Source organism: Bos grunniens, chromosome 9, assembly GCF_055505025.1.
Source record: "Bos grunniens cultivar Pamir isolate PY7600 chromosome 9, Bosgru_T2T1.0, whole genome shotgun sequence".
Lineage (NCBI taxonomy): Eukaryota > Metazoa > Chordata > Mammalia > Artiodactyla > Bovidae > Bos > Bos grunniens.
In genome coordinates, this window is record NC_141173.1 from 9959491 (window position 1) to 9984896 (window position 25406).

The window sequence follows — 25406 nt, forward strand, 5'->3', positions numbered from 1 at the left end:
CACATAGTGGACAAGCTCACTTTGGAAAATGTAAACCTCCTTTAAAGGAAAGTATGCAGCAGTTCAGCTTTCTTAATGGGACACTCTTGCATGTTGGTCAAGATGGTACTCTGCCTCATGGGACTGTCTTGCAAAAGCAGAATGTATAGAATCCTTCATGCTCAGCAGTAACAACTCTTAGGCATTAGGGCAAAAAAATTGCTTTGATATCTTTCTCAGTGCATTCTTGACTGTGTGTGTGAGAGAGAAAAATTTGATTGATCCTCATGGTACTGGGATATTGGGCTCATATTTACCTTATAGTTTAAATAATGCATATCAAACATATTGAAATTGTCAAAATTTTGAGTTGCTAGAATCTAGCCTTCAAAATATAAGACCTTGACTTTTCACACATTCTAGTTTATAATTAAATGATTTGACTGTGACCTACCATGAGATATGTTCAACATTGGCATCTGAGAACACACTTGAGGGAGCATCTCATAAAGTTAATGTGATCCTTGAAACCAACAATCTGGGCTCGAATTCCAGCTCTGCCACTGCCCACCTGGTGTACTAATTAGCACATTCTTCATTCTCTATGTGCCTATTTCTTCATTTGCACAATGGAATAATATTAAGAGCACTTAACTCAGTCTTTTTTTAGGATTAAAGGGTCATCAAACATAAAGCATTTAAGTCAGAGTCTTGCATACAGAAGAGCTATATAAACATTTGCTATTATTAGAAACTGGGTTAGAAAACACATTTTATCTAATAGATATAGAGATAGATAGATCTTTTCATTTATTTTTTGTGGAGTTATATAATCTTGGAAAAGTGAATTTCAATCATTCAGTTTAGCCTCTTCCTCTGAAACTTTATTATTGTCTTTCAAACAACTCTTATCAGAATTATAGCATCTGATGTTTCTAAAATTGTCATGTTAATCTCCTTACACCAATGCAATCTGTGTACTGAATACAAAAATGTTGGAATCACAAAGCTGCAATATTGGCTGCCGACAGCTGGTGCCATTGCTAGGGAAAAAGCAGCAGTCAATAGAGGATGAGGAAAATGATGAATAGATGGGTAAATGTTTTTAACAAATACCATTACTTTGTATCAAATGATCTTTGAAGATGCTACATACTGTTAGTAAGCAGCTCTTGCAATGAAAATTAATTCATAGTCTATCTGCTTTTATAACTCTAGCTGTGATACTGTCCTTCAGCTTTCATTGTGCATTTAAAATTTTTATTGAAATATGGTTGATTTACAATGCTGTCTCAGTTTTAGGTATCCAGTAAAGTGATTCAGATATATATTATTTTTTAGATTCATTTCCATTATAGGTTATCACAAGATACTGAGTGGAGTTCCCCGTGCTATACAGTAGGCCCTTGTTGGTTATCTATTTCATATATTTTAATCCCAAACTTTTAATTCATCCCTCTACCCCTTCTCCTTTGGTAACCATGTTTGTTTTCTATGTCTGCGAGTCTCTGAATCTGTCTCTGTTTTGTAAGTAAGTTCATCTTGCATTTGGATAAGAGTACCTGCCTCTCATAACATATGGAGCCCACTACTGTGCCTTTGAGTATCTTTATATACAAACATTTTATAGATAACAGTGGTAATAGATGCCTGTCTTATTCATTATTAAATGTGGACTCTGTTTCATTCGATTCTGTATGCTTTATGGTGAGCGCTATGTCTTTTTTTCTCCAATACTGAATAGCCATTGATAGCAACTCTAGTGTCACATGAGGAGAAAAATTACACTTGAGGAAAGCATGACTGATCTGTTCTTAGAGCCTGTCATGATGCCATGACCTTAACAACATGCTGCGTGAGCTCCATGGACACACTTCAGTGGCCAACGACAAAAGTGGAGGCTTGATGAGGGCTGCTGCTGCTGCTGCTGAGTCACTGCAGTCGTGTCCGACTCTGCAACCCCATAGACGGCAGCCCACCAGGCTCCCCCATCCCTGGGATTCTCCAGGCAAGGACACTGGAGTGGGTTGCCACTTCCTTCTATGTGAGTTAAAGGACAGTTGTTACATGTCCATCAAACTGACTACAAAACTGGACAGAACAATTAAGTATCCCTTGGAATTCAGCTTGAAAAGCACAAGCAACATTTATCAAGTACCTTAGATGTGCCAAGTATTTTTAAACAAATGAGTGTCAGGACAACTTTTCAAGACAGATATTATCTTTTATTGAAGAATAGTTGATTCACAATGTTCTATTAATTGCTGCTGTACAGAGTGATTCAGTTATATGCATACATACATTCTTTTTTATATATATTCTTTTCCCTTATGGTTTATCATAGAAATATAGTCCTCTGTATATATAGTAAAACCTTGTTTTTTATCCATTCTATATATAAAAAGCTTATATCTGCTAACCCCCCCTCTTCCAGCCGCCTCTCCATTGGCCACCACCAGTCTGTCCTCTATGTCTGTGATTCTGTTTCATGGGTAGGTTTATTTGTGTCATGTTTTAGGTTTCACATATCAGTGACATCATATGGTAGTGGGCTTTCTGTTTTGGACTTAACTACACTCAGTGTGACAATCTCTATGTCCATCCATATTGCTGCACATGGCCTTATTTCATTCTTTTTTATGACTGAGAAGTCTTCTACTATATATATGTACCACATCTTATCCATTCATCTGTCGATGGACATTTAGATTGTTTCCATAAAGACAACTATTACTTATACCTATTTTATCGGGCTTCCGTGGTGGCTCAGACGGTAAACTGTCTGCCTGCAGTGCAGGAGACCCGGGTTTTATAGGGAAACTTAAATAACTTACTTGAGAAAAATGCATGAATCCTTTATTGACTCTTCTGAACTCCACATGTCTGAAGTCATGAGCATCTCCAGGAGAGTTAGGCATCTCCAGGACCTGCCCCCTTCACGCGGGCTGGCACATGTATCGTAGCCCTCAGCGTTTATGTCTCCTGTGGCTGGTTGCTTTATTACCACACCTTGTCCCTGACCATAGACAGCATATTCAAAAGCAGAGACATTACTTTGCCAACAAAGGTCCGTCTAGTCAAGGCTATGGTTTTTCCAGTGGTCATGTATGGATGTGAGAGTTGGACTATAAAGAAAGCTGAGCACCGAAGAATTGATGCTTTTGAACTGTGGTGTTGGAGAAGACTCTTGAGAGTCCCTTGGACTGCAAGGAGATCCAACCAGTCCATTCTGAAGGAGATCAGTCCTGAATATTGATTGGAAGGACTGATGTTGAAGCTGAAGCTCCAATACTTTGGCCACCTGATGCAAAGAACTGACTCATTTGAAAAGACCCTGATGCTGGGAGGGATTGAGGGCAGGAGGAGAAGGGGACAACAGAGGATGAGATGGTTGGGCGGCATCACTGACTCAATGCACATGGGTTTGGGTGGACTCCGGGAGTTGGTGATGGATGGGGAGGCCTCACGTACTGTGGTTCATGGGATCGTAACTGAACTGTCCCTGACCATAGACGATTGAACCAGAGATAGTTCAAGTACTTCTTGATGCATCGGCAAGTAAGTCCCTTCTCCAGAAGGTGCAATTACAGTTGGTCTGTCAGGTAGGAATGTTGAAAATTTTTAATGTATTAGTTTATACTTCAAATAGTATTTTTGTAACGTGTAACATATATGATTATGAATTGTAGAATGTACTCAGAAATCAACATAATGCCATGCCCACTCCAGAGTTAATCATTTTCCTGAATGTTGTGTTTCATATTCCTTCCCATTATTAAAAATAATTTCTTCCTACTCATCTGTTCATGGTAATACAGGGTTCTGTCTTGCATGTGTATAGATGTTCCATAATATTTGTTGCAGAAATGAATATTCACTGTCTTTCTCAGCTATTTCTTTCTTCATGTTCCCCCCCTCCACCCCGATGATGTTCTACCAGCAGGAAAAGACCCCTCTTTAGTACACTTCTCAGCTTAGTAAACAGCCCAGACTCCTAGCCAGTCCTGAAGCCAAGTACAAACCAGCCTTAGTCCCTCCTTTCCCAGGGCCCACCTCCAGCATTTCTGCAACTCCATTCCCACTTCTGGCCATCTTGTTCTCTTGCCTGCAAAGCTGTGAGAGCCCCTTTCTGCTTTTGCTCTTGCTGCCTGCAGTCTATTTTCATGTTGTAGCCAAAACTCTCTTTTTTGGGAAACACTATCAAACCCTAAATGGCTTCCCCTTGCTCCTAGATCAAAACCCTGCCTTCTCTCCACAGCCTACAGTTCTCTATGTGCCATGACCCCTGACTAACCTTGAGTTCACGTCCCACTCCTCGCCTCCTCACTTGCTCATGACACTCCTTCCATCCGGGGGCTGTTGTGCTTGCTGGTCCCTTACCCCTCCCCCAACACTGTTTCCCAGGATCGGTGCAAGGCTGGATCCTATACAACAACAAACACTCCCTCCACACAGAGCCCATTTCCAGCTGCTACCCTCACTGCCCTGCACTCAGCACATTCAGCCTGTGGACCTGGTCACTGCCAGTCACCCTCCTCAACACCACGAATTCCGCTGCAGCAGGAAATCTGACTTTGCTAAGGGAAAAATTATTCTGACACTTGCTAAAATGGTGAAAAAATAGTGAAAGTGTTAGTCGCTCACTTGTATCTGACTCTTTACAACCCCATGGACTGTAGCCCGCCAGGCTCCTCTGTCCATGGAATTCCCTAAGCAAGAATATTGGAGTAGGTTGCCATTTCCTTTTGCAGGGGATCTTCCCAACCCAAGGATCGAACCTGGGTCTCCTGCATTGCAGGTAGATTGTTTACTCTCGGAGCCACCAGAGAAGCCCTAAAATGGTAAAGAAGAGTTTTTAGTCAAGGTTATCACAGTACGAGTATTACAATAGGGAAGAGAGATTGGCCTCAATTCTGAATACAGCAAGGATGAGTGGGGATTTATAGCCAAGGAATAGACAGAGGTGGTCATTGAATGGAATATTGCCAAGAACAGACATCAAGGCTGGGGGATTTTCTTTAAACTAAGTTAACGAGATTCTTGCTAAAACTGGGCCAGACAGGCCATTGATGGACAGAGGCCAGGGTTGAGGCCTAGTCAAGGAGAGGACTCAGAGGAACCCGACTCAGATTTGCTTAATGAGAGTCTTTTTGAACTTCTTGTTCTTTTTTTATGTCTCTAAATAACACTATCTAATTTAAATAAAATATATAGTATATAATATTATGTGTATACAATAGATTTTAAATATAATTTCAAGACAAATATAAATATGCTATACTTTCTCATAGCCACATTTTAGAAAGTAAAAAGAAGCAGATGAAAAGAATTTTAATAATAGATCTTATTTAATCTCATATGCACATTATCTTTTCAATACACAAAAGTGAAAGTGAAATCACTCAGTCGTGTCTGACTCTTTGCGACCGCATGGGCTGTAGCCTACCAGGCTACTCCGTCCACGGGATTCTCCGGGCAAGAGTACTGGAGTGGGTTGCCATTTCCTTCTCTAGGGGATCTTCCTGACCCAGGGATCGAACCGAGGTCTCCTTCCTTGCAGGCAGACGCTTTACCCTCTGAGCCACCAGGGAAGCCTTTTCAATACATAACCAACATCAAAATTACTAATGAGCTACTGTACATTCATTTCTTGGTACCAAATGCTGAAAACCCAATGGTATTTTACACTCATGGCATATCTCCCTTCAGACCAGTCACATTTCAAGGATGAAAAGCTACATGTGGCCCTGGGCTACATATTGGGTGGTGGAGAGCTGATGATTGTAGTGGTGACTGTACAAAGAGTATCCAATAAATGTCCGCTGAATAAATGGATGACTGAACTTAGAATAAACTTGATTCACAGAAATGGCCATTTTCTTTCTGCAAGTGTTCAGAATATGTTGGTGCCAAGTTTTACTCGAGGCATGTATAAACAGAGTATGTGTTGCTTGATATGGGGAGGAATGGATATTTCAAATAAGAAGAGAATATCACATTTCAATTATAATTTAATTCTTCACTCATCTTTGTTTTATAAATACCCGGAGGTAATAAAGGAAGAAAGCATAGCTATGAATTTTATCCATGAAGGAGTTTATGCAACTACAAAGGTGTTTTGAATTTTTCTTTTTTAACCAATTAGGTATTTTCATCTATTAAATTTTTTTCTTAAAGTATAAGATTGCAGTTTTCACAAGATAACAAATTTTAATAAGATTATTTTAAATATCTGGTTTTCTTTTGTTCCTTTAAATTCATCATCAGCTTCTATATTGGGTAGCTACAAGTGATAGCATTTGGCATTGTTTATTCACTGTAAAATGTCAGAGCAGTAAGAGCTGGATTCCTCAACTGGGAACAGTAAGATGCCTGGATTTACTGTGCATTGTGTGGCTTCAGAATATTTTTTCTGTTATTGTTCTTCCCTCATCCAGTGTGTTAAGAAAAAGAATTTTCCTATTTACCACATAGGACATGTCTGTCTTTTCTTCCTGTTTACACTGAAAACATTCAGCTGTAGCACTGATCTCCAGTGAAATCTATTGTGGAGTTCCTGACAGCTGTCAAATTCTGAATCAGATCAACCATATACCCACTAAAACACCCAACAGTCCAGAAGACTCATGAATATGTTTATCAGATATGCTATGTCTTATATAGTTTTACTGCTGTCTTTATAAATCCAGGTTAAAAAATGAAATAAGAATTAGAGAAACAAACCAGGCTTTAAAACAGGAGAGAGACTGCATTTTAGCTCCAACTTTATGAGGGATGGGAAAACAATATATTCTTCATCCCTTTTCCCCTCCAATTAGATTTCTCCATAGAGACAAAAAAAAAAAAGTTTTTTATTTAAACCTTGAATTTTAGGGGCAAGCTTTAAAAAAGCCAAATCAATGCTAAATCAGAGGTATTTACAAGATCGACAAATTTAAGCCAAAGTGGATACTTAAAAGCTCATATAGATCTTTAGATGATGCTCTCCCAGATGGTGAATTAATGTAATTTTAGCAGGAAGCAAAGTTGCGCTAATACGCAGTACTGCGGCCTCGCACTGACTTAATGTATCTGTGCCCACCACAGCACAGATGTTGTATATCATTTTACTGCCAGTTTTTCTATACCACACACTGAAGAATGGGATATGGGAGTACAGCAAATTATGATTTTAAATTTTGACTAGTGACTTGTTAGAAATTGAAGCTTTCTGTGAACTATGTATAGAAATCACATCGGGTGTGTTCTTTGTACAGGGTGTGAAAGGCGACTCGGGTCCTCGTGGTCCACCTGGCCCAAAAGGAGACAAGGTACAGTATTTACCCAGTCTTTTCTCAAGAAAACCCCGAGAACCTATGCAGTGACTTTTCACTGATATGTTTAACAGACAAAATGTAATTTTGTTAAAATTAACCAAAGGCTATTATGTTTAAAAAAAAAACTGAACAAGAAAAGCCTTTTGGTTCATTCAATTAGTTTGAAGAGACTAAATGCACAATTGCTAGTCAACAGTAATTTGTGTTTATAAGATTTCCCTTTTCTGTCCCTCGCTCAGCACCGTTAGGTGTTCATTCCATCACACATTCGCAGCTATGTGCTGCGCTGGGGACTTTGCCAGTAGCGCTGAAATGCTACCGTGGTGAAGCAGGTGGTCTTTGTGGGGAAAGAGGGTAATTGTGCATCTCAGTCTTAATCTGAATGCCCCTCTTCCTGCCACAAGTTCTCATGTCATTTTATAGTGGCCTATCAGCAGGGACCTTGAAAAGAAAAGTACGAGATAGTAAAAGCAAGAGTTGTTTTGAGAAGGTCATTGGGTGATCCTAGTTTGATGACAGTTGTACATATGGGCATTTTGCACTGTATTTTGTTCTTCATTCTCAACATATTTAGAAATCTATGTCTGTCTCCAGTATTTACCTTTGCAATAAAGTTGGCTGCAAATTGCTCCCTAATGACTGATTTAAACTTCATCAATGTTCTTTAACAACTATTGGTTATTTTTATTCAGTTGTTCCCAATATAATGATTACACAAGGCTAAGTCTTCACTTTTCAGGTGATTTTGTTAAATGAGAAAAGAGAATGTTGTAGAGATCCTCCCACATGAGAATACGGTATCCAGTGCCCCCTGCCATACAGTGTTGGTTCCATAATGTCCACTTGAAGAGGGGTTATGGCAGCGATACTTGATTTTTTTTTCTTTATGCAATAACTTTATTTAATTCACCATCAGCACTCTGGGGTTCAATATATTTATCTACAAAATGAGGGGATTTGATGAGATGGAGGGTCTCTAATTGTCAATTTTAACATTTTAAGACTTACCTTTTAAAAATGTATTCACTTTTTATTGAAAAAGTGAAAATGTTAGTTGCTACCCCATGGACTGTAGCCCATGAGACTCCTCTGTCCATGGGATTCTCCAGGCAAGAATACTTAAGTGGGTTGCCATTGCCTTCTTCAGGGGATCTTCCCAACCCAGAGATTGAACCAGGGTTTCCTGCATTGCAGGCAGATCCTTTACCTTCTGAGCCACCAGGAAAGCCCCCCCCCTTTTTTTTTTATTGAAGTATAGTTTAATTTGCAATATTTTATTAGTTTCATATATACTAATCAGCATGGTGATTCAAAAATTTTATAGCTTATATTCCATTTAAATCTATTATAAGATATTGGCTATCTTCCCTGTGTTGTACAATATATCCTTGTAGCTTATTTACTTTGTGCATAGTGGTTTGCACCTCTTAATTCCCTACCCCTGTCTTGCCTTTCTCTGTGATGCTTGATCTTAATGACCAAGAGTTCCCATGAAATAAACACATACGGTGACACAATAAAGCATATATGTGACATATTTATAAATTGAAAAATAATAAACATTTAGATTAACCATATTCTTTAGATTTTGAATAGTTTTTCAATATATCTACCTGGTAATTTGTATTCATGTAATGGTCAGCAAAGCAACATTAGTATTTAAAATTTCATGACTATAGGCAAAGCCTCTTACAAATGTTCACAAGTGCAAGGCCAGTTCAGCAAAGCTTTAAAAGAGGCAATGGGGCTGCTGGAGGTGTGAAATGGGGAGACCCACTTATTATTTTTGCTGACCCACTTATTATTACTGTGCTAACTTTGTCAGAAATATAATCTGTCATTGTGACATTTCCCAGCTGCTCCATTGGCAAGTAACCATATTTGAAGAGATACTCTTTCTAATTTTGGATTAGTAGACAAAAAAATAGAAATTAGATTATTTTAGCTTTTCAAAACAAGTTCTGCTGCTGCAGAAAGCATGAAGATGCACAAGGTGATTTTTATATCATGATAGCTAAAAGCATGTAATAAATTTTTCATTGTGAAGACACTTTTATCAAGATAAAATTCTAGTTTTCTTTCCATCCAGATTTATCTAGATATTGCTTTGATCCATTCTTAAAATTTGTAAATATGTGGGCAAGAAGGGACTATTGGTAATTGCAGCTTTTCTTTCATCCTTTAGGGAGATATGGGACCGCCGGGACCACCAACCCTAACTGTAAGTATTTTTGAAGTCAAAATTCATAACTGAAATATGTTACCCTGTTTACTGCTCACAGTACATCATGACTATACCAGAATTTAAGCCATTGGATATTTTGAGAACTGAAAGTGACTTCAAAGTAGATCTAAGCAAACCTCCAGATTTTAAAGATGGAGCTTCTACCCACAGCAGTGAAGGGCTTAACCTGAGGTCATGCAGGTAGTCACTGGAAAAGTCTGGAAGCAGTACTTAACCTAAGCAATTTTCTCCACCCTCCATATGGTTCATAATTTTTCCCCTTCAGGGTTTGATTATACATTCTTAACATGACATTTAAAGTTAATGGAAGCAGAGACAGTTCTTCTTACTCTAAAAACTATAAAAGAATAAACTATAATCACCCAATGTGTAAAAATAGCTACCTGTTTAAACTGATTGTTACATTCTCCAAAATCCATTCAAGCCCATTGCTTTTTCCTATGTGAGTTGCTTCTAAGATTTGAAAATGATAAAATAGAGATATTTCAGTGACAGATTTATGAGAAAAGTTTATAATGTCCACATAATGGCATTGCTCTCAATTAAATGGTTCATCATTTATTAAACATTTAGTCATAAATACGTAATGCTTTCATATTTGGATACGATTTGCTGTTATAGATTTTCTTCATAGGCCATTAAGGTTTCTCATTTAAGTTAAAGATTTGGTCTGAGAATGACACTAAGCTTAATGGAAAAGAAGAAAGATGTTTAACTAAGATCATGTGTAGCCTGAGGCCTCTCAAATTTTATGTTGATATTAGCTAATAACATAAATTAAGAATTTAAATCATCAGTTTCCTGAGACCTATGCTGATCATAGAAGACCAAGTTTAAAGAAATCTTCTAGCATCTGGATGAGGATCCTCCCATTTGGGCAGCACAGGACTTGCAAAGGCTATGTGGCTTTGATAACATTTATATTTATCTTTGTACTTGAAAATATCATTCTGAACACTATATAAATACCGTCTTACACAAATAATCTTTGCAGTGCTCACTTAGAATGCAAATATTTCTTCATAAATGGAAAATCTAAGGAAACAAACAAATGACTTTCTTAGGAATAGCCAAATTCAATTTAGTGTGGAATTCTGTGTTTGAAGCTTTGATTTTCAAGACAGGAATAAAAACTATTTGAAAGGAGGTTTTAACTGCATACTATTCAATTTTTTGTAATTTATGGAGTTTATTTCTTAAATTATTTGGCAGTGATTTACTTCCCTTTCACTTTTTACTTTCATGCATTGGAGAAGGAAATGGCAACCCACTCCAGTGTTCTTGCCTGGAAAATCCCAGGGACTGGGGAGCCTGGTGGGCTTCCGTCTATGGGGTCGCACAGAGTCAGACACGACTGAAGCGACTTAGCAGCAGCAGCAGCAGCATTTTATTTAAATCACGTTTATTTTTCTTCAACTGAGTTATGTGCTCAATCATTCCATGTAGTTATCTGATTACACAGTCATTTGCAACTTGTGTTTGAGGACTAAAATGTAATCTGTCTGTATCATTTCGCCTGATAAGCAAATTTGGCCCCTCAGCCAGAATATTATATTGGAATATGTCAATGTCAAGTGACAACTGACATCTTTCTGCCAAGTAACACCCTTTAGATGTCTCTTCGCACTATTCAGCGGCCAGACACTAAAGGAGTACAAACTGATTTTCATACCTGTCTAAAGATAGAGAGAGACTCCAAAGTGGGAGGTTAAGAGAGTGAATTAGAAGGATGTGGAGCTTACCATCTTCCAAAACACATCAAAAAGACATCTACACGTGGTCAAATTGTCATTGAAAACTAGCAGAAGACCTCTTACGCAGCCAAAGCTGCAAGAAAGATCCCCACATAACTGGTAGGATAACAAAAAGACATTGGAACAGGACCAGTGCCCCTGGGAGGGAGCTGTGAAAGAAGAAAAGTCCATACAGATGACCCCTTTCCCTGGGAACCCCCTTCATTGGCTGGGAGGTCCATTTGGCCAGATAGAGGATCTGGAGGGGCGTGGACACTGCCCATGAGGAGTCTGCATGTGCTGGCTGGTTAGCTGTTGGGACAGAGAGAGACTGGCTCTGATGGCTGCCACCTCAATGCACTTTCCAACCTTATATGTCCTTCAGGTGGAGCTGCTAGTACATTGAGTGGACAGCTGCTGAAACTTGGGCTTCTGTGGATGGACCCTGGGAATGGACTCAGTCTAGATGTGCAAAAGCAGCCCAGAGGGCAGGAGTGTAGTCCAGGCCTAACCTCCAGGCCAGGCTTACATTAGGTCAGGGACAAGCACAACAGAGAAAGGGATGTGACTTGAACTGCTTCTGAGCAGAACCGTGGATGCCTGCATAAATGGTGCATTGGTTCACAGTGACCACGTGGGTCTCTGTTGCTTCGGCACTCACCTCCTTGGGACGGAGCACAAACTTAAGGGCCTTTTCAAATGCAACCTTCAGGGCTTCTACTGCAACAGCTGGGGAGCAGAGCCTGTTGTTGGCACACACATGGCAGGGTGTAGATTTACCATTAGAAAGCCCACTGTTAGTCTGCTCGTGGCAGGGCACAGCTCCACTGGCAGGCTTTGTGAGTACACACACCATGGGGAAGAGGCTGATTTCTGAGCCCATAATCAGCGCTGTCAAAGCAGGGACATGTGGGGTCAGGGGGTCCTGCAGCAGCAGACTTTGTTGGCGTGCACATCAGGTGAGAGACATAATCCACAGAATCACATGTCTCCAGTGGACGGGCCCTAGGGAGAGGCTTGCAGTGGTTCCTTTCCCAGCAGAAGTGCTCCAGTTCCACCCAGCTCACACAAAGCCTGAAGCTAGAATCTAGGGGGACAGGCCCTGGGAAAGCCCTACCACAGAGGTAGCTCAGGTCTCAGGTGGCAGCTCAACCACTTCAATTTCTGCAGCCACAATGCCCTGATCCACAGGGCCAGCCTTACACTAGGTCAGGGACAAACACAACAGAGAAAAGAATGCAGCATGGGCTGCTTCTAAGCAGAACCTTGGATGCCTACGAGGTGGTGTATACATCGCTGTGACCATATGAGCTTCTCTTGCTTCAGCACTCATCTCCTTGCTACAGAGCACAAACTCAAGAGCAGCAGAGCCTTCTCACACACAAACTTCAGGGCTTCTGCTGCAACAACTGGGAAGTAGACCCAATCCCCAACAAGGCTGTGACAGTCACAGAGAGAAGAGGAGGTGCTGCCCAGCATCCAGTGCAGGATCTCTACACAAAAGCAGTCATAACCTCTATCAAGGGGATAATGACCAGCACACTCTGGGTGAAGATGTGACAGGCGTCCCTAACAGAGACAGCTCTCAAGACAAAGATATTAGACTCACATAGTCTATATAGGGATGCTCCCACATAAAAACAGCCCTCAAGACCACAGTAGTAACTATTTCTTCTAAATTTGTAGAATCACAGAAGTGTAAGTAAAATGAAGAAGCAAAGGAACTACTTTCAACAAACAGAACAAGCAAAATCCCCTAAAAATAATCAATGAAACAGACCTCTTCAGTATACTAGATCCTGAGTTGAAAAAAGTAACAAAAATGTTAAAGGAATCAAGAAAGACTTTCAATAGAAATGCAGGTCACTGTAACGAGGAACTGGAAACTATAAAGAGGAAACAATCAAAATTAGACAACTCAATTGCTGAGAGAAAAACAGAACTGAAAGCAGACTAAATAATGCAGAAGAACAAATAAGTGATCTGGAAGATAGAATAATGGAAATAACACCATCAGAACAACAGATAGAAAGACAAAAGGAAGCAAAAAATGAAAGCAGCATATGAGATTCTGTGGAATCATTTCAAGCATGCCAACCTACACACAATAGGGATCCCAGAAGGGAAAAAAAGAAGAAGATCAAAAAGGTATTTGAAGACATTATGGCTGAACACTTTCCAAACCTAAAGAAGGAAACAGATATCCAGGTATAGGAAGTAGAGAGAGTCTTGAACAAGATGAACCCAGTAGACCCACACCAAAATATACCATAATTAAAATGACAAAAGTTAAAGAGGATTCAAAAGTAAGGAAAAGAAAAGCAAAGAGTCAGTTACAAGGGAACCCCCACAGGTTGATTTCTCTACAGAAAATTTGCAAACCAGAATATACTTTTTGCAATATATATTCAGAGTTCTGAAAGGGGAAAACTTGCAACCTAGGATATTCCCCCCATTAAGATTATAACTTAGAATAGAATGAGAAAGAAAGAATTTCTCAGACAAGCAAAAACTACAAGAATACAGCATTAAGTCTATCCTAAAAAATAATGAAAGATCTTCTCTAAACAGAAAAGAAGCAAGAATATGTAAGAAAGGCTAAAACCACAATAGGATAGGCCAATTAAAAAAAAAAAAAGGATTAAACATCTTTTGAAGAAACTAGTACATAGATTTAAAACAATAAGTATTTTATTAAAGCAACTAAGACTACAGTTAACAGCAAAAAGAAAAACATCATGCTGTAAAATAGGATATAAAAATCACAAAATGCAGAAGAAGGAAGTAAAAACTGTAGTTTTTTTTTTTTTTTTAGAATATGCCTGAACTTATACAACTATCAGTCTAATGCAAGCAGATATAATTCTGGGTTAACGTACTTGAAAGCCAGACTGACCACAAATCAAAAACATTCAACAGATTCACAAAACTCCAAAAGGAAAGAAACTCAAGTTAATTCAAGAGAAAACCATCAAACCACAAAAGGAAAGAAACAAAGAGAACTGCAAAATCAACTAGAAAATAAGGTTTAAAATGACAATAAATACATCTTATAAGTAATTGCTTTAAATGTGAATGGACTAAATGCTCCAATCAAAAGACATTGACTCAAAGGTTATATTAAAAAAAACGAGTATCTACAATATGTTGCTACAGGAGACTCACTTTAGGGTTAAAGATGCTATACTGATAAATGAGGGGGTGGGAAAAGATATCTCATGAAAATGAAAGCAACAAAAAGCCAAAGATAGCAATACTCATATCAGACAAAATAGACTTTAAATCAAAGTGAATAACAAGGACAAAGAATGACATTAGATACTGATAAAGGGATCCATACAAGAAGATATTAGACTCATTAACATATTTGCCAACAAAGGTCTGTCTAGTCAAAGCTATGGTTTTTCCAGTAGTCATGTATGGATGTGAGAGTTGGACTATAAAGAAAGCTGAGCACCAAAGAATTGGTGCTTTTGAACTGTAGTTTTGGAGAAGACTCTTGAGAGTCCCTTGGACTGCAAGGAGATCCAACCAGTCCATTCTAAAGGAGATCAGCCTTGAATATTCATTGGAAGGACAAATGCTGAAGCTGAAACTCCAATACTTTGGCCACCTGATGCAAAGAACTGAGTCTTTGGAAAAGGCACTGATGCTGGGAAAGATTGAAGGCAGGAGGAAAAGGGAACAAGAGAGGATGAGATGGTTGGATGGCACCACCAACTCAATGGACTTGAGTTTGAGTAAGCCTGGGAGTTGGTGATGGACAGAGAGGCCTGGCGTGCTGCAGTCCATGGGGTCGCAAAGAGTCGGACACAACTGAGTGACTGAACTGAACATACATGCCAATGTAGGAGCACCTAAATGTAAATAATGTAATATAAAGCAAATAATGTAATGTAAAGCAAATAATAACAGACATAAAAGGAAAAGGTAACAGGAATGCAATGATAGTGGTATACTTAAACACTGCACTGACCTCAGAGACCTGTCTTCTAGACAGAAAATCAGCTAGGCAACAGAGCTCCTAAATGACACATAGAACAGCTGGACTTAGTTGATATCTACAGGAAACGACATCCAAAAAACCCAGAATACACATTCTTTCCAAGTGTATGTGGGACATTCTCTAGAACAGACCACATACTAAGACATAAAGCAAGTTTCAACAAATTTAAAAGGGTAGAAGTTATTTCAAACATCTTTTCTGACCACAGTGGTAGGAAACTAGAAATGAACCACAGAAAGAAAAGAAGAAGAAGAAAAAAAAAAAAACAGTATGGAGATTAAAAAACACACAATGAAAAAACCAATGGATCAATGATAAAATGAAACAGGAAATCAGTCAAGACAAACAACAGTGAAACCATAGTCTTACAAAATCTAGTGGATGTAGCAAAGCCTGTACTAAAGGGGAAATTCGTAGTGATACAGGCTGTCTTCAAGAAACAAGAAAACCTCAAATAAACAACCTAAACTGTCACCTGAAAGAATTATAAACAGAAGAACAAAAAAAGTCAATAGTAGCAAGGAAATAATAAATATCAGAAGAATAAATAAATAAAATTGAGATAAAAATAATAGAAAACATCAATAAAACTAAGAGCTGGGTGTTTGTTTTTAACAAAATCAACAAATCTCTAGCCACGTTCACCATCAAGAAGAGAGATGGGACCCAAATAATCAAAAAAAGAAATGAAAGAGGAAAAATAACTACAAATACCACAGAAAAACAAACAAAAATAACATTATGCTGTGAACAGTTATATGCCAACAAATTGGACAACCTATAAGAAATAAACAAGTATCTAGAAATATACAACCTTCCAAAACTGTGTTGCTGCTGCTGCTAAGTCACTTCAGTCGTGTCCGACTCTGTGTGACCCCATAGACGGCAGCCCACCAGGCTCCCCCGTCCCTGGGATTCTCCAGGCAAGAACACTGGAGTGGGTTGCCATTTCCTTCTCCAATGCATGAAAGTGAAAAGTGAAAGTGAAGTCGCTCATTCGTGTCTGACTATTCGCGACCCCATGGACTACAGCCTACCAGGCTTCTCCGTCCATGGGACTTTCCAGGCAAGAGTACTGGAGTGGGTTGCCATTGCCTTCTCCAAAACTGTGTTAAGAAGAAACAAATCTTTGAAAAAGATTGACCACTAGAAATGAAATAGAATTTGTAATGGAAAAAAAAAAGAACTTCCTACAAACAAAAGTCCAGGACCAGATGGGTCTCTGGGGAATTCCACCAAATATACAAATAATAATTTATACACATCCTTCTTAAACTATTGCAAAAAATTAAAGACGAGGGAACACTGTTGTAGTCATTCTATGAAGCCACCATCACTCTGATACCAAAATCAGAGAAAGACACTACAAAAAAAGAAAATTATAGGGGAATACCTTTGATGAAGATAGATGCAAAAATCCTCAACAAAATATTAACAAATTGAATCCAACAATACTTGAAAAGAATCATACACCATGATCAAGTTGGACAAATACCAGAGTCGTAAGAGTGTTTCAACATGCTCAAATCAACCAATGTGATACATCACATTAGAAAAGGAAGAGATGAAAACCACATGATCATCTCAATAGACACAGAAAATCATCTGATAAAATTCAGCATTGACTTTTGATAAAATCCTCTCACCATAGTGGGTATAAAGGGAACATATCTCAACATAATAAGAGCCGTTTATGACAAACCCACAGCCAACACTGTACTTACCAGTGAAAAGAGGAAACTCTTCCTGTTACATTCTAAAACAAGCAAGAGAGCCCCCTCTCACTACTTACATTCACCATTGTTTTGAATGACTCGGTCACAGCAATCAGACAAGAAAAAGAAATAAAGCGTATCCAAATTGGAAGGGAAGAGGTTAAATAGTCATTATGCAGATGACATGATACTCTATATGCTGCTGCTGCTTCTGCTACTAAGTCGCTTCAGTCCTGTCCGACTCTGCGACCCCATAGACAGCAGCCCACCAAAGAGTAGCAAAGACAGATAAGAAAGCCTTCCTCAGTGATCAGTGCAGAGAAATAGAGGAAAACAATAAAATGGGAAAGACTAGAGATCTCTTCAAGAAAATTAGAGATACCAAGGGAACATTTCATGCAAAGATGGGCACAATAAAGGATAGAAATGGTATGAAACTAACCGAAGCAGAAGACTTTAAGAAGAGGTGGCAATAATACACAGAACTATGTAAAAAAGATCGTAATGACCTAGATTATTATGATGGTGTGATCACTAACCTAGAGCCAGATATGTTGGAGTGCAAAGTTAAGTGGGTCTTAGGAAGCATCACTACGAACAAGCTACTGGATGTGATGGAATTCCAGCTGAACTATTTCAAATCCTAAAATATGATGCTGTGAAAGTGCTGCACTCAATATGCCAGCAAATTTGGTAAACTCAGCAGTGGCCACAGGACTGGAAAAGGTTAATTTTCTTTCCATTCCTAAAGAAATGCAATGCCAAATAATGTTCACACTACCACACAATTGCACTCATTTCAGCTGCTGGCAAAGTAATGCTGAAAATCCTCCAAGCCAGGCTTCAACAATACATGAACTGAGAAATTCCAGATGTTCAAGCTGGATTTAGAAAAGGCAGAGGAAGTAGAGATCAAATTGCCAACATCTGTTGGATCATAGAAAAACCAAGAGAATTCCAGAAGAACGTCTACTTCTGCTTCATTGACTAGACTACAGCCTTTGACTGTGTGGATCACAACAAGCTGTGGAAAATTCTTCAAGAGATGGGAATATCAGAGCACCCTACCTGCCTCTGAGAAACTTGTATGCAGGTCAAGAAGCAATAGTTAGAACTGGATATGGAACAAACTTCCAAATTGGGCAAGGAGTATGTCAAGGCTGTATATTGTCACCCTGCTTATTTAACTTCTATGCAGAGTACATCATGAGATATGCTGGGTTGGATTAAGCACAAGCTGGAATCAAGATTTTCAGGAGAAATATCAATAAACTCAGATATGCAGATGACTCCACCCTTATGGCAGAAAGTGAAGAGGAACTAAAAAGCCTCTTGATCAAAGCTAATGAGGAGAGTGAAAAAGCTGGCTTAAAACTCCAGATTAAAAAAACTAAGATCATGGCCTCCAGTCCCATCGCTTCATGGCAAATAGATGGGGAAACTGTGGAACAGTAGACAGACTTTATTTTCCTGCAGATGGTGACTTCAGTCATGAAATTAAAAGATGCTTACTCCTTGGAAGAAAAGCTATGACCAACCTAGATAGCATATTAAAAAGCAGAGAAATTTCTTTATTGACAAAGGTCCATCTAGTCAAAGCTTTGGTTTTCCCAGTAGTCATGTATGGATGTGAGAGTTGGACCATAAAGATGGCTGAGTGCCAAAGAATTGATGCTTTTAAGCTATGGTGTTGGGAAAGACTCTTGCGATTCCCTTGGACTGCAAGCAGATCAATTCAGTCAATCCTAGAAGAAATCAATCCTGAATATTCATTAGACGGATTAATGCTGAAGCTGAAGCTGCAATGCTTTGGCCACCTGATGTAAAGACCCAACTCATTAGAAAAGACCCTGATGCTAGGAAAGATTGAAGGCAGAAGGAGAAGTGGAGGACAGAGGATGAGATGGTTGAATGGCATCACTGACTTGAATGATATGAGTTTGAGCAAACTCCAGCAGCTGGTGAACGACAGGTAAGTCTGGGGTTCTGCAGTCCATGCGTTCGGAAAGAGTCAGACTTGACTGAGTGACTGAACAACAGCAATGGGAATAAGAGCAATGTGCCTGCCCTTCCCATTTCTATTCAACACAGTACTGGAAGTCTTAGCATGAGAAACTAAGGAAGAAGAATAAATAAAATACATCTAAATTAGAAAGGAAAAATGTAAAACTTTCTTTATTTGCAGATTTTATGATCTTTTATACAGAAAATATAAAAAAACAGTTAGAACTGGACATGGAACAACAGACTGGTTCCAAATAGGAAAAGGAGTATGTCAAGGCTGTATATTGTCACCCTGTTTATTTAACTTATATGCAGAGTACATCATGAGAAATGCTAGACTGGAAGAAACACAAGCTGGAATCAAGATTGCTGGGAGAAATATCAATAACCTCAGATATGCAGATGACACCACCCTTATGGCAGAAAGTGAAGAGGAACTAAAAAAAGCCTCTTGATGAAGGTCAAAGAGGAGAGTGAAAAAGTTGGCTTAATGGCATCCAGTCCCATCATTTCATGCCAAATAGATGGGGAAACAGTGGAAACAGTGTCAGACTTTATTTTTCTGGTCTCCAAAATCACTGCAGATGGTGACTGCAGCCATGAAATTAAAAGACGCTTACTCCTTGGAAGGAAAGTTATGACCAACCTACATAGCATATTCAAAAGCAGAGACATTACTTTGCCAACAAAGGTTAGTCTAGTCAAGGCTATGGTTTTTCCTGTGGTCATGTATGGATGTGAGAGTTGGACTGTGAAGAAGGCTGAGCACCGAAGAATTGATGCTTTTGAACTGTGGTGTTGGAGAAGACTCTTGAGACTCCCTTGGACTGCAAGGAGATCCAACCAGTCCATTCTAAAGGAGATCAGCCCTGGGATTTCTTTGGAAGGAATGATGCTAAAGCTGAAACTCCAGTACTTTGGCCACCTCATGTGAAGAGCTGACTCATTGGAAAAGACTCTGATGCTGGGAGGGATTGGGGGCAAGAGGAGAAGGGGACAACAGAGGATGAGATGGCTGGATGGCATCACTGACTCGATGGACATGAGTCTGAGTGAACTCCAGGAGTTGGTGATGGAGAGGGAGGCCTGGCGTGCTGCGATTCATGGGGTCGCAAAGAATCAGACACGACTGAGCGACTGATCTGATCTGATCTGATATAGAAAATTTCAAAGCCTCTAACAACAAACTCTTAGAACTAATAAACACATTCAGGAAAGCTGAAGGATATAACAGTTTCATTTTTGTACACTAACAAAATACTGAAAAAGAAATAAGGCAATCTTGTTAACAATAGCATCAATAACATTCTAGGAATGAATATAAACAAGGAAATAGTAAGATCTGTGTGTTGAAAACTACAGGACTTTGGTAAAAGACAGTGAAGAAAACACAAATAAATAAATATATATGCTTTCTTCATGAGTTGGAAGAAATAATATTGTTAAAATATTCATACTCCCCAAAGCTATCTATAGATCCAGTGCAATCCCTTTCCGAATTTTAATGGCATTTTTCACAGAAATAGAAAAAAACTCCTAGAACTCTTATGGAATCATGAAATACCCTGAAGAGCCAAAGCAATCCTTATAAAGAAAAACAAGGCTGGAGGCATCACACTTCTTGACTTCTAACTGTATTACAAAGTTGTATTAATCAGAACAGTATGTTAACTGTTGTAAAAAGAGGCACATACACCACTGGAACTTAACTGGGAGCCCAGAAACAGATCCATGCATATACAGTCAACTCATACTCGATAAGGGAGCCAACAGTACTCACTGGAGAAAACACAGTCTCTTCAACAGATGGTTTGGGGAAAAACTGGATAATCACATGCCGAAGATTGAATTGGTCCCTATCTTACACCACTCACAAAAATTAGCTTGAAATGATTTAAAGACTTACATATAAGAGCTGAAACTATGAAACTCCTAAAAGAAAACATAAGGAAAATCTACTTGACATTGGTCTTAGCAATAAATTTTGGCTATGATTCCATAAGTACCAGTAGCAAAAGCAAAAGTAAAAATGTGGGACTACATCAAACTGAAAAGTTTCTGTACTGCAAAAGAAACAATCAACAAAATAAAAAGCCAACTATGGACTGGCAGAAATATTTCAAACCGTATATCTGACAAAGGCTTAATATACAAAATATATAAGAAACTCAAATAGCAAAATCCCAGATAGTCACATTTTAAAATGAGCAAAGGACCTGAATAGATATTTTTTGCAAAGAAGACATTCAACTGACCAACAAGTACGTGAAAGACGTTTTAGCATCACCAGTCATCAGGGAAATGCAGATCTAAACCGCAATGAAGTATCCCCTCACACTTGTCAGAAGCACTGTTATCACAAAGGCTAGAGATAACAAGTGTTGGCAAGGACATGGAGAAAAGGAAACCCTCGTGCACTGCTGGTGGGAATGCACATCAGTGCAGACAGCATGAAAAACAGTATGGAGGTTCTTTTAAAAACTTAAAAATAAGATTATCATATGATTTAGCAGTCTGATTTCTGAGGATACATGCAAAAGAAAAGCAGTCAGTACAGCTGACCCTTGAACAACACAGATTTGAGTTGCACAGCCCCAGTTATATGCAGATTTACTACATGATCCATGGTTGGTGAAATCCAAGGATGTGGAACCATGGATACTGAGGATTGGCTGTAAAGTTGTACGCAGGTTTTTTACTGTACTCCTAACCCATGTGTTGTTAAAGAGTCAACTGTACTTCAGGAGAATATCTACATATCCATACTTATTGCAGTGTTCTTGATAATAGCCAGGACATGGAAACAACCTAACAGTGACTAGTGGATAAAGAACAGGGAGATACACACGCATTCCTACACACACACACACACACACACACACACACCAATTTTTAGCCCTAAAAAGAAGGAAATCCTGCCACTTGTGACAGTATGGATGAGCCACTGGGCTGTTGTACTAAATGAAATAGGTCAGAAACACAAATGCTATACATTCCTACTGGTATGCAGAAGGTGAAAAAGCTGAATTCATAGAAACAGATAGTAGAAGAGTGGTTGGGAGGAATGGAGAGTGGGGGAAATAGGGAAATGGTCAAAATGCACAAACTTCTAATTTCATGATGAATAAGTTCTGGAAATCCACTTTACAACATGGTGGCTCTAGTTAATAGTGCTGTGTTATATACCCAAAAGTCACTAAAAGACTGGGTCTAAACATTATCACCACACATATAAAAGAAAGGTATATACGTGAAGTGATGGAGGTGTTAACTAACCTTATTGTGGTAATCATTTCACTATACATATATGTATCTCGAATCAAGTTGTTCACATTAAACTTACATAGTCTTATGTATCAATTATATCCCAATAAATCCAGGAAAAACATGAGTTACTGATAAATTTGCAATGTCTCTTCTGTTGATATTTATAACTTACAAAGAAGATATTTATTTCTGTAAGCTAAAACTAAAATTCAATAAGGAAAACATTGATAATAACATCCAAATTTGTTTGATCAAAATACAGTTTATTCTGAGATCATAATTTGAATTTGTATTTTAAAAGATTCTTAATAATTTTTTCTGGAATCATGAAGATTTTGACCTAATAATCTTTTATTAAAGGTAGATATTTTATGGTTTATTTACATTAGTTGAATTATGGTATTTTACACTAGCTTTTTATGTTTAAATATTAAATAGAAATCCTTTACATTTAAATATTCAGATATGATAAGTAAATTTTCTTTATTCTTTGTCAGTTGTTGTTAAAGTCTTAACTTTGTGTAAATGTAGTGTATCTTCATATATATGACTTTTTAAAACTGTTGTGTATGTTTTATTTTTATTTTTTTTTTGTGGTAAATCATCTCAGGTTTCTTTTCTTTTTTTTTTTTTATCTTTACTATGAGATTCTCCTCAGCTGGATAATATACTACTCTTTTTCCTTAAAGCCTGGCTAAAATCCCCGACAGGAGCTTTAGAAGCAGGGCAGCGACTGTTCTGCAATAAGGCAGTCAGCTGATGCCCCTCACCCTCCTGCTTTCTTCCTCTGGCCTTTACACCTGTGTCAGGAGTGACAGGCGAAGGAAGGTGGGACAATGCCCTCTCATATACTATATCCACACATTTCAGTTCCCAGGAAAGTGCCTGTGTGGCTCCGGCCTTGTCCCTTTGGGGAGTTACTAAAGTCTCACCCAGATGGCAACAAATGTTGACACAGAAGCCAGAGGTTAGGTTAATCAACAGCAGAAATGTCTCAGGCATGCACACTAAATGGCACTTTAAATGCAGTCCTGGAGTCAGATAAATCCAGCTTGTGTGAGTTTTGGTCACAGAGGGGACACAGACTTCACCCTATAACCACCTTAAATACCAAAAGTGACTGAGAGAGGATCTCAGCTGGTCTTTTGTAAATCAAATGACACAAATTAACAGATGGCCCTAGTGCCCTAGAGATCATATCGTGTTCACCTAATGAGAGCCTTGAAATAACGCTTTTTTCTACACTAGTGTGCTGCGTTATTTTGCGTGTGTGCTCAGTCATGTCTGATTCTTTGCAACCCCATAGACTGTAGTCCACCAGACTCCTCTGTCCCTGGAACTTTCCAGGGAAAGATCCAGGAGTGGGTTGCCATTTCCTCCTCCATGGGATCTTCCCGACCCAGAGATCAAGCTTGCATCTCCTGTGTCTCCTGCATTGCAGGCAGATTTTTAACCACTGAGCCACCAGGGACCCCCAAAGTAGTGTGTACAAGATACAAATCAGTTTAGGAGGTGATACGGTCCCTTTTCCTCTCCTCCCTCCGTTTTACCTACTTCTACTTATTCGAATGCTAACTATGTATCAGTTACTATGCTAAATCTTGGGGACACAGAGATAAACATTCACTGTCACTGCCTTCACAGGACCTGTATAGTTTAAGAAAAAGCTACCAGTTAGTTAAAGCTGATCATTTTATAAACTGGTCATTTGCAATTAGAATACAAATAGTGTACAAATATCAGTACAACTATTTTTTCAAAAGAAATTTTTACTAGAATTTTTATGCTCTAATTTAAAAGTCTTTACTTTGAATACATTTAAATCACAGCCTCAACAACTAAATGATGCTTTCTTATTAACATTCCTAAAGAATTGTAGCTATCTCTTTTTAGGTAAATGAAGTAAAAGTTCTTGTTAAATGTCCATAAAGCATATTTTCTCTTTCTGCTTTTATGAGAATAAATATATGCTCTATAGCATTTTACATATTTATATATACCTAAGAAATATGTCCTATAGCATAGTAATTGACAGGCAATTAAATTTCAGATTACTTTGAATTCTTTACATATCAAAATCCTTTATACAGTCTTTCTATGAATTGCCTGAATTTGAATTAATACTATTAGTCTAATAAAGTTGTATAACTCGTATTTAATTCTTATTAACTAGCTGATATTGAGATTATTGAGACTTTTAGGGTACTGGTATGTCAGTAGAAAGAAGGCAGTTGAAATATATTTTAAAAATTAATCCTTTTTAAAATTTGTGGGGCAAAAGACTTACGTAAATGAATTAGTTAATTAAAATAGAGGATGTTTCCGTATTATATAACTATTTTTATTGACTCTATACAGAAATATAGGAGAGTTGCTGCTTAAGGCCCTAGAAAGATTTATGCTTAGCCTCAGAGAAGATTTATGTTTTACAAAAACTTACCATCAGCTCATTTGATAAGGAGGTGATTTATATATTTTTCATGAGGTGAATGATTTGAGAATAGCTCCTCTGCCCTTTGTTTATAGTTTGCTTCTACTTCAAGCAACATTTCAAATTGTTTCCATCAACATTCTAAATTATGCCTCTTAAGACTCAGTAGTAAAACTTTCTTTCCTAAAAGTGCTATTCATTGGCAACTTAAGACTTTTATGAAAAAAAGCAATTTTATTTCAGGTTGAGATACTCAGCAACCTAGAAAAATGCCTTAAAATGTATATCAAATACCATTAGAAAATTATAAAATGGAGATATCTTTTGAAAAATTGTGTGCAGAAAACATGTACTTAAGTCACAAACCTGAACAGAAATTAGTTAAATTCCATTCTGTTTAAGCATTAGAAAAATTTTCAGTAGAAACTTTATATTGATCTATAAAGTAGAACCTTAAAATGGTCATTCTCTAAAAGGATTCTAATTATATTCATTCCAGTTACCCATTCCGTTGGTTTTGGCAAACCAAAAATTCAGGTGTTACAGCTTAGGAGTTACACAGACCCTTGATCCAGACTGACTGGTAGTGGCTTTGAACCTGGCCATGTTGCCTGACTTTTCTATGCCCACATTTGATCATATAAAAATGGGATTATATTTCTTAATGCATAGTGTTGTAGTGATGATTAAATTAATTAGTACATGTAAAA

General features: G+C 38.2%; 1 protein-coding gene across 2 annotated transcripts in view; it reads left to right on the plus strand.

The window, feature by feature from the left end:
- COL19A1 (collagen type XIX alpha 1 chain) overlaps positions 1-25406 on the plus strand; it is a 440957-nt gene that overhangs the window by 204219 nt on the left and 211332 nt on the right. For both annotated transcript variants that reach the window (XM_086316743.1, XM_086316744.1), the window contains 2 exons: positions 7236-7289; positions 9481-9516. In XM_086316743.1, coding sequence (XP_086172869.1) covers positions 7236-7289; positions 9481-9516 — 90 coding nt within the window. The remainder of the gene's footprint in view (positions 1-7235; positions 7290-9480; positions 9517-25406) is intronic.